Raw genomic sequence first — 17,710 nt, 5'->3', positions numbered from 1 at the left:
CTCAATACAGCAGCCGAATGACGCGGCAAGGTGCTTGGCGGACAACAGCAGGGGTGGAAAGAGTGTGTATTGTGGTGATGAGGCTATGTGTGAATCGTACTACACCATGCCGGCCAATCCCCTACCTGCATGCACACACAGACACATGAACACATTTTTCTTTCTCGCATCAACTCTGAGACAAACTTTCAAAGCTTTAATTTAGCTCTACTTAAAACCCTTCCAAGAAAAAAGTTATTAAAACAACATTGCACTGATCTGCTCCTGCAGAGAAATATTACCTTTTAGCATCCAAAACCAAAGCTGACAACTAGAGGCCTGTTGAAACAAGCTGTGCTGACAAGATAACAGAAAAACTGCAAAATGATTTATTCAGCTTTGATGGCTATAATGACATATTTGTAACTGCCTGGAATGTAAAGTTGTGCACAAAATGAGAAAGCTTGATATAAAAAAAAAGGAGGCAACAGGTTCATTTTTGATTTTTCCCCCCTTTAAATATGATTTAAATGGATGGTTTAGCAGACACTAAATTCATTGTTCCCTCCTAGAATCATTATGTCAGCTCCGCATTGTGCTGCAGAATGGAGCAATTAAAGTAAAGAATATACATCACGCTGTCATTCTTTCACTTAAAAATAAGCCTTAAGTGTTTGAACAAGCTTACAATTAAGGTTCTGAAATGCAAATGCAACATGCAGGGTTTGACAGAAACCACAGAAGACACTTTGGGACAAAATAAGACTAAAAAGTTGTTAAATTACACCGTTTAAATGTATTCATGGGCATGAACAAGAAAAGACAATACATCGTTATACAAGTTTAAATCTTCTCCATTAGGGCGAGAAGTTAGAAGACACCCACAGAATAACGGATTGGACCAGTCTTATATAAGGCTGGTCCAAACTTTCTTGGCTAGGCTAAAATCATTGAATGAAAAGTAGCCATGAGCAAAAAAAAGAAAGAAAAAAAAACTGTTAAAAAACTAAAATCTCAAATGACTACGTGAGATTGATATGCGACATGATATTGCAATGTTTTGAGTAAACAAATGCATTTTTGTTTTTTCTCATTTGAAAACCCTGTGTCTTTTAAAATGAATGGAGAACTTTTGCTTTCACCCATAATTTTTTAGAACATTTTAACTTTTTAGTTATAATTTTCCTGTATTAGAAAATAAGAAAGCATCTTTTCTGTGCAAAATACCAGTCATCAGGTAACAGCAACCACAAACCTGGACTTTATCAACACGACATTCAGTTCTGGTGTCTTGCATGACATCAGGGGTGGCAACATAGGGACATTATCATGTCTTTAAAAAAGCCCTTTGCAACTGTATAAAATGCAACTCATAACTTTATTTACCAAGAAACCAGTGCTCTGGTATCCTAACCTTTCTAATATATACTTTGCAGCTTTAACCACCTTTTACACTTTAAAAAATATGACTCTCTGAGATGATATCATGTCTTGTAGACTTTGAGGGCCAGATAAGTTGCTGTAGCAGGCCAGAACTGAAACCAAATTAGAGCAGAAAGAGGTAGAGCATTTTTCAGTACGGTGGAGCTTCAGTGATGCTGGGTGCCAGGTTTCATTCCAGAAGCCATGTGAATCTTATTAGTTCTGGGTCTTATTAAAACCATTTTGCAAAACAACGGATTTAAATTAGAATTACTGTTTTCTCTGTCAGGATACTGAATAAATCATTATATGGTGTACCGTAGGTTAGCAAGTTTGCAAAGGTGAAAATAGTTACATTTTAATTTAATGTGATGAGGGTTTGTTTAATGTTAAATCATCAATTTTATGGCAGTTATTTTACATTTGCAAGCAGTGAGAATCAAGCCAAGCAGCAGAAGCCTTGTGGAAGTAATCTGAATTAAGTTTTGCTGAAATGAGAGGAGTTTGGGCTTAATGACCAATTCCAAGCTTTTCTTCACCAGAATGTCTAATGTCTAACATTAAATTTTAGTAACGAAAAGATAAACTCAATTTTGAGGTTTATATATATATATATATATATATATATATATATATATAAACCTCAAAATTGAGTTTATCTTTTCTTTACTTTGGATTTCCATTTACTGTACTAGATATTCAACATGGCAGGAGAGTAGAGTCTATAAGCTGGAACCTGTTTATAAATCAATACAATTTTAGACAGATGAAAAAGAAAAGGGTTGTTGGACATAAACTAATGCGTTTTGCTCTTTTCTGCCTAATCATCTGAGAATTCTGGGTAAAACTCTGAAATAAATCTGTATTATTAAAAACCTGGAATTATTAGAGAATGATTAGTTTTCATAGACATTTAGTCCAGTTTCTATCGTCTATTATCACGGGGTTGCAGTGCCATAGCACAAAGTAATGCAAGCTTAACAAAAACAATAGATGACTAAACTTTTCTACTAATAAAAATGTTAAGTTTTATGTGCTGTCATATTCAGTCACTTTTGCCCTTCCTTTTTTTGAATAAAATGTCAAGATTTGATTTATAGAACCTGAAATCCATTTTCACATCTGCTGACTAGCAATCTGCTATATATATATTTTCCCCATGTCCAACCTGTGTTTGGTTCCATCCATTTTACCATGTCTTAGCAGCTTCCTAACAGCCTAAAAGCATGATGCTGTTTCCATCAATATTATTTTCAAAGTTGATTATTACATGTTCAGCGTGTTACTATACTCCACACATATATGGTTCATATCTAGGCAAAAAAGTTACATTTCCCACATCTAACCTGATCCCCTCCTTCCATTTTAGCTGAATCCTCGTCTTGTGTCAAACTGTAAAAATGCAAACTGCTGGTGTGAATTTTCTTGGTTTCTTTTAAAAGTTCAATGTTATCTCCATATGTCCAAAGGAGCTAGATCTGTGGAGCCGATGAGTTCTGTTTGCATCACCTGATTGCTCCTTTATAACTGTGGATTTGTGCATCTCCTCCAAAATTACTTTGGGTCTCTAATGATTTGCTTACAAGATCAATTAAAAACAATTAGGCTCCTGAACAATTAAGAAACTTCTAACTGTAAGTAATTTAAGAAACTGCAAAAGATTTTGTCCTTCGCAATTTTAAACAAATATCTTTTATTCTAATACAAAAAAAAAAATGATGACATACTTTAATGTTTCTGGTATGTGACAGCATATGGGAGTTTGTTATCACTGATATATGACAGCATAGAGTGGAAGCTTGGCTCTAACATATCAGTATGGACCAGAAAGCCCTCATGCCTTCTATAAGCAACCGCTCAGAGCAGAGGGAAATGTTGAAAGCGGAATAAGTCCACTTGGTTAGGTTCTTGGTTTCTCTTCCTGCGCTCCATGTTTTAAAGCCTTGTGCCTCTCAGCTTTGATCCCACCAGTTTGCCCTCTGTGATCCGACATGCTGGGGGGGGTAGAGGGGATGGTGTTGTGGAGGAGCAGGCAGCGCACGTCTCTTACAGTGTAACATTTGAAGAATGTAACTTTGTGATGCTCCCCCCTGGGAAGTGTGCTGCCCACTCAGGCCTTCAGGTATACAATCAGGGAAGCAAAGCACAGTATGGACGCCATGAGTCATCTATAGACCTTCGCTGGCATGCTGGGCTTTTTTTAGTCTGTAAAGAGTTGGTTGTAATTTTAAATGGCTGCTGAATTGAAGGTTTTGTCTTGATGCAATTCTCAGTTTTTTTTTTTTTTTTGCTTGGCAGTCTGACAGCTGGGAAGGCTTCATGCCCATAGGCACCATTACATTTCAGTGCAAAGAGGACATTGGAAGCTTTTCAGAAGCTCATATTTTTAGCTTCCAACATAAAACAGACTGCAGTGACATTCACTGTAAATGTGTTTAAAAACCATTTTATGGGGACCTCTCTTTTACCAGTAGTGAAGTTTGTCAAAGGTTAACACTTCATTCATATTACAAAAAAGATTGCAAGCAGCAGACCGCTGTTTGAAAATCTATAATATTTGCTTGACTGATAACTGGTAAGTGGATCTAAGCTTATAAGGACGAGCTTACTCAAATATATGGAGTGAAAAGTGTAGGATCCGGTACAGAACTGGACATTAAAATATGGGAATATAAAATAAAGCCTATGATTTAAATGATGGTTCTGTATCTAAACAGCACTGTTAATTTTTCAAGGCTATTTTGTCTTTTATTGGCAAAATATTATTTGTTATCCAGGCATGAGATATTAGTAGCCTTTGCAGCTGCCTGGTATATAAAGGTATACAACCTGCAGAACAGAATAAAAATCTATATTTTTGTGTAGTTATGTTAACAGCTTCCTTCCATCCATCCATTTTCTCCCGCTTACTCCATCAGGGTCAAGGTGGGGCCAATGCCTACCTCTGGCAGTCTATGGGAGAATGGTGAGGTACAACCTGGACAGGTCGCAAGTCTGTCGCAATGTAACACAGCGACACAAAAAACTTACAATCATAAATACACACTCACACCTATGCACAATTTAGAGAAGCCAATAAATCTAACATTCATGTTTTTGGACAGTGGGAAATCAGCGACACACAGGAGCTCTTTCAAGCTGGGCACCGTTTCATTCACAACACCTGTCCCATCAACCAGGAACCAGAAGCAGAAATACTTTAATAATCCCAGGGAGAAATTATTTTTGTTACATTACTCCATCTGTAATAGAGTGACTATAGGACCAGTTTGATATAACACTATTTCACATAATATATAGAATTAGAGGGTCCCCGCTCCATCTCGCCATCAGTTTGGGGGTCCTGGGCCTGGAAAACGTTGAAGAACCTCTGGTCTAGAGGACTTCAGTTATGCAGGGTTTTTAGCAGCTTTTCTTAAAATGCAGTTTTTCTTACCTGCAGCATTTTTCCCCTTCATTTGTCTTGTGTGTCAGCATCATGTATGTGATTCTGGTGCATTTGTTGCTCTTTATTTTCTATAAATGCCTTAGTTCTCCTTTCCAGTTTTTTTCATTTGCATCTCTTTGTGTCTTAGTCTAATATTTGCAGAGTGTTGGCACCCCTCGGCCACTGTGCTTCAACCGTACCCTATGGAGCAGACTGTTGCCTATGTGCGGGAGGGTAACACAGCCTACTTTGATGCCGAGCTGATTCAGCATCAAACTAAGTAGACCACATTGATGTTGTAGTAATAATACACCATAGACGGTACCTCAAATTATTAGTTGTGAATTGGTACCATAAGAACTGAATTGAAATGATTGAAATGACATAAAATACATTAGCTTCTTATAAATGTGCCGCTTCCTCACCAAGTATAACTAATTGACTTTTAAAATATATTTTCCTACAGTGGGGGTACCCAGGTCCAGTCATTGAAAGCTATCATCCTGCACCTTTTAAGTTTGCTGCTAAACCAAAAAATCTGCACTAGTTTTCAAGGTGGCAGGGACAAGTAAAACAGTTTTTTGCTCCAGAGCGTTCATAGTTTGTGCGAAGCTAAGCTACCAAACTCACAGAATGACCCGTCCGCCATAGCTTAGGTCATAACCACAGTAGAAAACAGAACTTCAATACAATGGTAGGGGAGTCATTATTTAGACTTATATTGAGGATGGGGAGCGTAAAATGTGTTATATTACTTAGAAGACATAAATTAAGAATGATAGAAACACATTTATTTAAATAAATAAAGGGATTTTTAAATGTTTGTTTAAAATCGCATTAGATGATGCTATAGCACTTGAACAGCAGCTGCATGGCTGCCTGACTGCTCGGGTCCAGCCGTCTCCACCTCTCCATCCTCTGATACCATCAGCCTGGCATAAAGGCAGGAATTATTCAGACACTGGCGTGGTGAAACATCTGCTTTCATGAACACTATAATACATTATTTGTGTATCAGCAAACAGCAGACTTTGTCGCTATGTAAATATTTATGAGCTTGCAAGCTTTTCAGGTTGTTCTGATGTTCCCATCTGTACCTCCATGGACTCAAAAAAATACAAAAATATGTTGCTGGTTGTAACATAAGGGCGTTTTTTTATTGAGTTCCCAGGTTAATATTTTAGTAGGGTGAGAAATAAACAAATCACCTTCTTTCATGGAAAATAAATGACTATGAACCAATTTTTGAGTCATCACCAGCAAATGTGAATAAACACTGACCTGTTCAACAGGAAATAAGAGGCAGAATTAGCTTGGTGGCAGAAATAAATCTGAAATGTCCCTGAAATATGTCTATGAAAAAAGAATATTCTACCACCAGCCCATGTCTGTTCAGATAATATATAAATTCATAAGATCTGTCTTTGTCTTTAATCAATGTCCTTACATCCAATTTGTAAGGGATTTTTCCCCATCTGCAAGTTAGAAGCTATCAAAGTCAGTGAACCAATAAGCTCCACAAAATACAAAAACAAAAAGGTTTTTAATTAGTTGTAGTCATATATCTAAGTGAGGTAGTTTGTGAAGGAGGCTGTAGATGGATGTGGATCATGGAAAGTAAATTAGGACCCCATACAACCTCAGGCCAGCTCTGACAGTCATAAGATGTAGTAGACCGCTCGTTACTTAGCTTTGACAGCTATCCACTTATGCTACTGTGGCTGTAAGCATTATTTATATAAAGTCATATAAATGCAGCAAAAAAAAATTTTTTCCACCCAGAAATTCTTTCTAATCAAGCAATACATGAATTTGTAGAATTATTATCTCTTTTAATCAAACTTGTTTTCTGAAGGTTTCAAAGATTTAATTAACCTCTTCAATAATGTTAGTTTAGATAGAAAAAAGAAATAGCCAGAAGCAACTTCACTGAAAAGCATTTTTCTTCTAACCTCAGTCCAAAAACCATCATGAAAATAAAAATAAGTATTTATAACACACGCAGCTGTGATCTAACACAATGCTTTAGAATACAAATGAAAACCAGATATACTGCAACATTTTTTAGGATTTATCCTTATAAGATAGGCAATATTCAAGGCAAAGTCATAGACTGAACCCAATCAAGTTGGCATCATTAGAAAGAAAACATTTAAACAATCTATATAAAGTACCTTGAGATAATACTTGTTGTGAACCGCTGTTATATAAATTAAAATGAATAGAATTGAATTATTGTTCCTGCAGGTATTTTCATTTTTCATGTTAAAGTAAGAGGAAACATGCAAAAAATGCTCGTCTACTGCTACGATAAATTATGACAAACAGTCATCACAGTATGCTGGTGAAGATTCTTAGTCGTTCAGGTCATAGTCATTTCAAAAAAAGAAAATTAAAAACAATCCACTGGACTTTGTTTCCAAGTTTGAAGACGTTTCGCTTCCCATCCAGGAAGCCATTTTGAATTGAAATAGCTTCTTGGATGAGAAGCCAAACATTTCCAAACTTGGAAATAAAGTCCAGTGGATTGTTTTTAATCTTTGTTTTTTGGAAATTCATCACAGTAAATTGTCTTCATGACATTATCCACAATATGGTGAACATTGGTCAAATGTTGTCATATAAATTCTATGTAAAATAAGTTGCAATAAATGTGAACTATCCAGACACAAATCATCCAATATGTCAAAAACCTTTGGTAGTCTGGGAGCCACATAAAGCAAGTTTTCTTTTAATGAGAACAAGCAACAATAAACGTGTAGGAGGGATGAAACCTGTAGTGTTTTAACTACTGGACTGAATAGTGGGTAGAAACAATCTACTTACAAGAGCTCTGCGAAGTCAGTCATCCGGATATTTGCCCGACGAGCCAAGATCTCCATGAGATGAAGGCCTTCGTCTGTCTGCAGCCGGCTGTGGAGGAGGAGGCAGGATGGAGCAGAAAGGAATGAAGAGGTAGAGGAGGTCAAGATGGATGGAGGTGGATGTCAGAGAAAAGACAGAAAAGAATGAGTTTCCCTTTGAAACAGTGCAATAATTGAAAAGTGATCATTATTTTTACAGTAACAATGTTATAACACATTAAACCAAAACAGTTCCAAACCTTTTTTATTATTCTCTATATGAAATAAAGAAATCTATGTGCCTTCTCAACACATGAAAAACTAGAGATAAATAGTAAAACCAAAAGGTCGAGATGATGGTGATTGAGAAAAATAAAACTTTGCATTTTTTAAAATCACCATTAGGTCAGATCTATGGAGGTTAGGAATAGCTTGCTGACATATTGGACCTTATAGATCAGAAAAGGTCCAAGGTGAACGGGTTGAAGGGCTATATGGTGGTGAGATGAATACAGAGGAGGTGATGGGGGTCGAAGATGAAAGGCTCATTATCACCTCTTCTTTTAGATGTCAGCCTCTTTTCAGTTTTTCTAATAAGATATGACACAGTCTGGTCCATAAACAAGATGAAGTTTACTTGGCTGCATTAATATAAAAGTGTGGCATGACCTAATGTGTCTACAGAGTGGGTCCCCAGGTGCGGGTCAGACATCCAACATTTGGAAAATACAAAAACAAAATATTAACCTGGATTGTTTTCTTAGAAGACTGTCTCTGGCAGCTTGGGGTTGGAAACATCCATTTCCTATCAAATCCCTTCCTAACATTTTCATATTGAGTGCTGAATTTTTTATTTACTTTCTAAAAGTATTCACTCCACGCCATTTCACACCTGCAAAGTTAAAAGTGTCTGAGCAAGAAGTTTGTTTTATACAGAACTGAAGATAATTTTCCCATCACAGTTCAGACTCCTTCCTCTCTAGGTGCCTTCAACATTTTACCACATTTCAACATTTATCCACCTTTTTTTCTTCCCACTGAATATAACTTGTTTTTAAACTTGTGTGGGAAAAACGTTTGCAGCTTTTTGCAGGCTTCTTGAGCAGTTATGGAAAAGTTATGGATTCAGAATAGACAGGATCATTAGCAAAACTGTATCTCTGTCGTTTGTTGCAAGGAAATTAATAAATGCTGGCTTGAATGAGGAACACCCTTCTTAATTTCGGGATAATGTAAGAATTTGCAATCTAGAAATCTGTATATAGATTAAACTATTTTGCTAGAAAATAGTTTATGACTCGTATTTATACAAAATGTACTTCTCATTATAGTTTTTATGACTGAGAAAAGATTTTTCACAAAGAAATCAATATGCTGTACATGCAGTTTTTTAATGATACTATGAATGATCTATTGGTTCTTAGACCTCATTTTTAAAAGGTACAAAGTAAAGCTTTCTGGAATAAAAGAAATTAAATAACATGAGACTAGTGAAACTAGTCAAAGACTAAGAAATGTATCCTGTGCTGTTTTAATAATGTAAGGGAGTCCTAATGCTAAACACACAATAAAATGCTATTTAGCCATTTTTCCTAGTCAGACCAAGATTTCATAAACACATGTTTAAAAAAACAGTAAGTAAAAAATAAAATTCATGTTGGGTTTATGAAAAAGTGGATATTAAACAATACCCTGCCCAGGGTCTTTATGCATGGAGTGTGTAAGTTCTCCCTGTGTATGTGTGGGTTCTCACCAGGTACTCCGGCTTCCCCCCACAGTCCAAAAACATGACTGCTATGGTAAGTTAACTGTGATCTCTAATTTGTCCTTAGGTATGGGTGTGTGCATATGGTTGTATCAGTGATCCAGAATATATTGGATCTTAAATCACAGGGGTAGCCAATTAAAAATGAGCAGCGTCCGAATAAAGAAAATCAACAACTGGTAAAGGCCTAGAAACATTTTTAATTAGAATCTATTACTTTAAACAGAATTTAACACTAAAATAAAATGAGTTTTTTAAGCATCCATGTTATACATTGACTTTTTAAATTAATTTTTTTTTTTTTTTAACTGTCTTTTTTATGGTTTAATGATGGAAGTGGGCATAAGGCTGCCCTACAAGGCTTTAAACCTGGGTCACATTGGCGACAAAGCCATTCTTAAGCACATATCAAGGTGCTCATTTTGAGCCTGGCTTGATGTTTATTTTTGATTATGTTCATGGTGGAGAATCCTGCTTCACAGCAGCAGGTTGAGCCAAACATACTCAAAATGTGCAGGGTCATCTTTGAGCACGACATTTCACTTTTCTGTCTCTAGTTCACCACAGTTCTTCCAGCAGTCCACACTTTCTTTAATAAATCACAGAAAGTGTAGACTTTCTTTTTACGTAATTTATAAATGTTTTAAATCAGGTTGGGTCTGGATTAGCCAGCAGGTGATTCCGGATCCGGACTGCGGACCGATAATCCATAACCTCTGTTATATCAGCAAGGAGCTTTAAATGTGTAAAAAGGGGTCAAACCTTCATAGTTCTGCCGGGGGCAACATTTTATAATAAAGGTCAAACTACTATTCTGTGACTGTTAGGTGCACTACTTCTGCAAAAAACCTGCATTCCATAATAAGCAAAAAGATGCATAAAACAGCTGTGGAATAGTTTTTCCAGAGGATTAGAGTTGGGGACCCCTGCAGAGGGCGACTAAAGGCTTGTTTCATGGAATATGCTTTCTTTAAGGCTACTACTAATAATCCACAATCTTTAAAGTTCATTGCTTTCATTTGTTGCCAATGAGTAGTTATGGGGATGACAGAGCTTACTTGAACTAAGAACAACTTTAACTCCATCTTGTCTGTGTGTATGAACTCCTGTCTCAGCATCAGTGTGAGGACCATTTTTACAATTTCACCATAACATTCAGGACCGGCTGTTGTAAAATGAGTATATTTTGTTAGTCGTCATAAGCTCTTTTGCTAACGGTTAGGTTTAGGACTATAGTTTCAATTGGGTTAGAGCTAGGGTGAGGTATCCACTGGTGATAGTTAGGGTGATATTTAAGGTTAGGGCATAAAAAGGTTTGAAAATGACTAAAAAACAACGGGAGTTTACAAATGGTCACTGTTTAAAGCAAAACAAGCAAAGATAAATATATATTGGACATCAGCTATTACTGCAGCATTCTTATTATATAACGTTTTTATTTTTTGCTTTAATATATATTAATGCATCAAAATATGCAAAATAAGGCAAAATGTTTGTTAGAAAACCTGCAGGAATTCAATATCATGTAAACTAGGGATGCATGATATTGGGATTTTGGCCGATATCCGATATGCCGATATTTTAAAACTCATGTAGCCGATAACCGATATCGATACTGATGTTAAAGCTGGACAAAAATAAGTAGTCATTGAAAATAGCAGTTTTGTTATCCATTTCTGACACTTTGAAAAATAATATACTCAAATATATTTTCATATGCTGATATCAAATAGATTTTTAAAAACGCGGTATCGATCTATTTTACTTTAAAAATCTCGTGAAATTTCATCGTTCTGTTACAAACTCTCGTGATATTTTGCAAATTCTTGTGAGATCTTGTCAGTAAAATAGATCAATACCGCGTCAATATATCAGCATATAAAAATATGGCAAAATTTGGTGAATTTTCGGGGGATTTCATAGCATAATGATGACATATAGCAATATTTCATTAGTAAAAGAGATCGATATGGTGTTTTTAAATTGCAATATATCAGCATATGAAGAGATTGTGATATGTTAATGTATCAATATTTTTTCCCTTGTCTTTAGAAGTTTATAAGTCTGTAAAAAAGAAGTTTTTGAGGAAGAAGAAGTAGTATTTTTTTTTTTTTTTTTTTTTAGACTTTAGAAACTCAGAAGCTGATCAAATATCGGGTTAAATATCGGTGGGGTGGTCGATGTCCGATATTCAGTTTTAAGGCCGATACAGGCCGATACCGATAGGGGGTCGATTATATCGTGCATCCCTAATGTAAACACACTAAATATCTCAAAGTGAAAAAAGTCTTACACATTGAACTATATCATACTGGAAGGGAATGTTTTAATCTTTCTGTGTGCATGCTCAAGGCCAGCAAAAAAGGAGGGGACTTTGTTTGGTGTGACAGGGAGGTGTATCGTTTGTGTGCTTACTGTATGTGCAAGGAGACCTGATTAAAGCTCAAAATCCCAGCTCTAAACTAATTGCTTCCTATGTGTTGTGGCCTTACCTGACCCACCCCACCCCCCACAGTCTGCTCTGGCTGAATTCAAACAGAGAAGGCACCTGTAGAAACCTGAAGGTTGCATCATTTTTTTTAGGGCATGGATTATGTCAAGCAAAGGCCAGAGACATCCTGTATCTTAAAAGAGAAGGTCTTTCAGCCTACTAATGGGTAATTTACAGAGTTGTTGCTCAAGTGTTTCTCTCTTTTTCAAACACCTGGTGAGCATAAGAGGATCTTATGCTCTGATAATATGTCATATAAAGCATTCAATGATTAATATCTGGAATTTACTATTAGAAGAAAATCTCTATTGCCTTAGAAAACGCATCAGTAAACCAGAGGCGACACCAAGTTTATAAAAGAATCTGGTCGATTTTGGCAGAATCACTCTGCCAGAAAACCTGATTTTGTACAATTTCTCTTCCCTGAGCCTGGAAAGCAGACAGCAGCTTGAACAGCCCACATGCTATGAGTCAGTGTTGTGTCGTGCAGAGCAACAGCCTCCAAGCTGACATCTGTGATCACTGCTCCTGCCTGCAGATGCAGAGTGCTGATAGCTGCTACAGAGACCTCTCCCCAGCTCCAACATCAGCGCTGCAGCACACTGTGGGTTGTGTCGTGATCTGTCTGGGAAATGACACTCTGGATCTGCAGGATTTTTTTTTTTTCTTTATACTTACAGGCTTTGATAAATTTCATGGAAGATTTCTCTTCTTAAGGTTTTCTCCACTTTTAAGCATGAAAGCTACTGCAAACAACCTTATAGAAGCAATCTCTCCTGACACTCAATCTGCTTCAGTGGGATGTCTCACTGCAGCTTTCACAGATTTCCCTTCAATAATCTTCCTTTCTTGTCCCTGTGATTAATCTTTGGAAAATACAAGTATTATCGACCTTTTCTCTGCTGCTGAAATGATCTGATTTCTTTTAATAACAATAGAATAAAACGAATGTTTTCTGTTTGCAAAGTTAATTTTACCAGAAAAATCTTATAGAGGCAAACATATCTATATATAGAATGTGGAAGCTGCAGTCAAACACCCAGTCCTTGTTTCTTTTGGCTCAGGCACTGAGAAAAGCTTTGGCTGATCATCACAGCTAAACCCATTAAATGATAATTCTGGAAACAGCATTAGACAGACTAGTTTATTGATGTTACTAAAATTAAGATTTTTAGGCCCTCAGTCGCTAAGGATGTATTCACTTATACCATGTTGGGTCTGCTTTAAATTGACCAGAATTATTTTGTCCCTACTGGTATGGAGCCGATCTTTACTTTGACTTATAATAAAGTAATTAATTAAAAGGAAATTTGTCCATAGTTTTACTACTTTCTTTTAGCCTGATAAACCAAACTAAATGTGAGATTAAATGTGTAATGTAGTCTGGCCCCGATGAATGAGAAATCGGTAGATTGTTGATAAGAACAACCCATTGTCTTTCAAACCGCTGTCTGTGACTATTGGCCAACGCTCTGACCAATGAGCGCAACTGACTGTGACGTAGGAAGCGCGACAGAAAGCTGGTGGGGGAGTGTAAACAAACAGCCTGTCGATAAAACATCGAATACGTCTTTCTTAAAAATGAATAAGCATAGAGCCTGTTCCTACGGAAGAGGATTAGGGCCACTGAAAAAAAAAAATGTTAACTGATTTTTTTTATTTTATTTCAGTATAGTATGGGGGAAAAAAGTCAGAATTGTGACTTTTTTCTCAGAATTCTGACTTTTTTTATTGTCAGAATTCGGAGATTAAAGTCAGAATTCTGACTTTAATCACAGAATTCTGACTTTTTGCTCAGAATTCTGAGATTAAAGTCAGAATTCTGACTTTTTTCTCAGAATTCTGACTTTTTTCTCAGAATTCTGAGATTAAAGTCAGAATTCTGACTTTTTTCTCAGAATTCTGACTTTTTTCTCAGAATTCTGACTTTTTTTATTGTCAGAATTCTGAGAAAAAAAGTCAGAATTCTGACTTTTCCCCCATGTTAAACTGAAATAAAATTTAAAAATCAGTTTACTTTTTTTTTTTTCAGTGGCCCTAATCCTCTTCCGTATGTTCCTGCTCAGGTTTCAACCAAACAGTAAAAAAATTGTTGCCTCATTAACAACAACTGAACAGATTCATGGTTGACCTTAAATAACCCTCAGACAATCAGAACTCAATATGAAATATGCCACTTAGTGGCTATAAACACAGGAAAGGACAAATGGCTCGTACAACAACCCTGCACCCGCTCCCGAGAGGGAACGCTTATTAAACGCACGCGGGAGCGGGCAGGAGCCCATTTCTCCTTATGCATGCTCTGTTGCTGTTTGCATCGCTCATAGAAGCTTATTTTCCAAAAAAAATTTAGCAATTTTTACACTATGTCAGACTCACCACGGAAAAGTGAAAATGGGGACGATCAAATAGGACGGCTTTGGGTAAACATATCACCAGAATGACTAACGATTAGTAGGACCACTTATTTTGATGATCCACCCGCAAAAACAACATCCTCCACTTTTCCTTTAAGTGTTAGTGAATGTCGTTCTGAGGTCATAACTGAGCTGCTAAAATACTTGGAGGCATAGGGTGAGGAGCATATTACACACTGCAGCATGCATTCTCCAAATTGGTACCAAAATAACAAATAGAGCGTGGAAAATCTGCTTTAAATTATCTGTTCTTGACACTCATAACAATTTTGCAGGAGCATTAACATCACAAATATGCAGAACAGAAATTCAGCACTCAGAACTATTATAGTTTTCCCCACATTTCTGTAATTGTGTTCTGGTGATTTTAGCCATCGGGAGTGTCTATCATCACACATGTGGCTTTGTTATAGTTCACTTGCAGTAAGCATAATGTGAAGCAAACTGCACCACATGACTGGGAAAAAAAAGTCAACTTAAAGCTACCTGAGGCTTTCATGCTGCTTCACCAAGAAAGACAAAGCTTCAGGATTTTCTCTCAATTTGTTGCAACTGCTGGATAGATCCAGTGACACGCTCTTAGATAATCTCATCTAAGATGTTATAACTAAACTATTTTCTACTGATGCTTCTGCTAAAGCCGGAAATAAGGGCTGCTTGATATGTCATAATCATATCGTCATCGCAATATTAAAGTGTGTAATATTCATATGCAAAAGGACTGTTTCCGGTAAAATAATAGTTAGATATTAGATTCAAAATGTTGTATTCCTGAAATTTACCATATAACTCTGCAAATCAGTCAATAAAACCAATGGATCAGGTTTTAATAAAAGTAAACACCTGCTCATCTTCCAACGGGTCATTTCTGAGACAAAACCATAGCTGATTTTTTTTAAAAGTGTTACAATTTTCAAGATATTTTTGTACAAAATCAATTGCAAGGACGAATATATATATTTTTCCATTAAGAAGAAAAAAAAGTTATTGCAACATGCAAGGACACAGAAACTTGGTGTGTGGATCTGGAGCTGTACCACCTTCCTCCAGCAGAGTGCGCCGTGGGTCTCCTGGAGCTGGAGTCTTCCAGCAAACCTGAGACGCATCTACTCATCAAGAGACCTGCCCTTTATAACCAGCTGCCAGACCTTGCTTCGACGCCGCAGTGTTGACCTAGTTTGGTTAGCGAACTGAGCCTAGAACCTGAAGAATCTTAGCTATCTCTAGAGAGAGATCTGATTCTAACTCTCCCTTGTTTTTGCCTCACAGGAAACCTGTCTCTAACCAGAAGCTCTGGATGAGCTTAACCTGCCGAGATTGCCCTCGTGAGCCAAACCTGAAGATTCCTGTGTGGATTCCCCTGCTGCTCTTAGTTAAGAGCTGGAAACTCTGATCAAGGTCTGTCATTAAAGTCAGAAGCAAGACGCTGCAGCTGCTCTTGGACTCTGCTGAACAAACAGTCTCTGGACCCAACGGTTCCCTCTCTCTCAAAGAGAAACCCAGACTCTGTCAAGGTATACTCTTGAACTATCAAAGACTCATAACTCATCAGCCCGCTTCCTAATCAAACTATCATCTCTGCAGACTTCAGTGAACCAGCCCGGACCAGTTCCTGATCCAGTTCATGATCTTGTGTTTGTGTATAACTCAATAAACTCTGTTAAACCTTTACCCAGCCTCCGTTGTGTTCTGCATGTGGGCTAAGAACCTTAGACCCATCATGACACTTGGCTCCAAGAAAATAAGTGATTTCAATTCAAAAGGCAGTATTTTTTTTAATGATAAATAATTCAGATAAAAAGCTTCCAATCGGAAGCTCTGTCATTATCAAGACTTTTTTGGATTAAGCTGTAAACCAGGCATGTCAAACTCATTTTTGTGTCTGCTCACTTCTAAATCAAGAAGTTCTTCCAAGGGTCCGTAAGGGGCTGTATAAAAGAAACCTTTGATTTCATCATTTCATATAGAAAAAGCACACTGCTCTGGTATTATAACTTTTACTCCATTTAATTCACAGTCTTAGAGATTTTGAAGACTTTAAGAAAACACGGCTCTACTTTTTGACATGATATCCCTATATTTGCTCCCTCAGGCATGATGTATTGCTTCTGTGCACAGATTCAGTCTGTGGGTATGGAGCAGGGTTACGCAGTGTCACTGTCCTGCTGCTTCTGCATGCATCGCCCCCTCAACAAACCTGAAACAAATAAATGGTTGATGGCCAGGCCTCTGCTAAACTTACAGACATGCTAAGGAGGTAATTTGGACTTTTGTTTAAGGTGTGTTGTATTAGGGATGCATGCAAAAGCTGCAGGACACATGAGCTTTAAAAATTTAATAGTTTTCCATAGGTTAATTTCAAAGTTGACCATGAAATATCATGACCATGAAATAACCTCCAACCAACCACCAAACATGGCAGTAGAGAGCCTGCTTTACAGCTATAAGACCTCAGCTGCGTAGTCAATGAGTCCATCATGAATCCTCTGTATGTCAAAGTATTCTAGTGTCCAAGGTGAGGCTATAGCATGTGACCAATGTGTATTGATTAATTTAAAAGATGTGTACACATTTCTTTTCACAAAACACTGTATAATAACCAAGGTTGATCTATTTTACAGCAGGACTGAGAATTAACAGTAACACTGAATAGAGTGGAGATCAATGTTAACATTGAATCATCAAGGGAAGCAAGGTGAAGGGAAAATGTGCCTCTTTGTATTATCAGTGCAAAGCTATGGATGTGACCTCCAACAACTTCAATTACAGACATTTTTTCTCCTCCAACACAACATGTATGGATTTTCAGCTAAATAGCTTTGAATCAAGGTAATAAGATGAAAAGACAGGAGGAGACGTGCCACACCTGCAGCAGATGAAATATATAAAGCACTTTTACAAGACCAAGGAATTGAACAAACCTTCAGTCTTAAACCGCACCAGATAATCAACAACAGCCCCCCCCACTGCCTGTGTGAATGAAGAAAATAAAACAGTATATGGAGTTGTTTCACCTTAAAATTGATGTGCACATGTTTTATTATATAGAAAATGTAGAAAAAACAAAGAAGAATTAGAAAACTATTTTTTTTAATGCTTTTGTAAAAAAATACCCTGTTTTTTAATGGTGTTCAAAAGGAAAATGGCAAACTGACAAATATCTCAAGACGGTATTTAAGGGGTGAAACTGTCATTTTATTTGCCTCTAACTCATATTGAAACCAAAAGATTGAAAAAGTATATATAATGATAATTAATAGTACCTTAAGAATTGGAGTACATACATTACAATGATAGACATTATCAATAAAAATAATGGATGGATGGATGGATGGATGGATGGATGGATGGATGGATGGATGGATG

The 17,710-nt window shown here is 36.8% G+C and overlaps 1 protein-coding gene across 1 annotated transcript in view; it reads right to left on the bottom strand.

Moving 5' to 3' along the window:
* The window catches only part of LOC107093633 (receptor-type tyrosine-protein phosphatase N2-like), a 281,824-nt gene that overhangs the window by 202,532 nt on the left and 61,582 nt on the right, over positions 1–17,710 (bottom strand). Inside the window, exon 10 of the mRNA XM_015388814.1 lies at positions 7,655–7,741. Within this exon, the coding sequence (XP_015244300.1) occupies positions 7,655–7,741 (87 nt within the window). The remainder of the gene's footprint in view (positions 1–7,654; positions 7,742–17,710) is intronic.

Source organism: Cyprinodon variegatus, unplaced genomic scaffold (assembly GCF_000732505.1).
Source record: "Cyprinodon variegatus isolate N-32 unplaced genomic scaffold, C_variegatus-1.0 Scaffold436, whole genome shotgun sequence".
Classification (NCBI taxonomy): Eukaryota; Metazoa; Chordata; class Actinopteri; order Cyprinodontiformes; family Cyprinodontidae; genus Cyprinodon; species Cyprinodon variegatus.
Note: the sequence above shows the minus strand (reverse complement) of the source record. Positions and strands in the feature narration are given on the sequence as shown.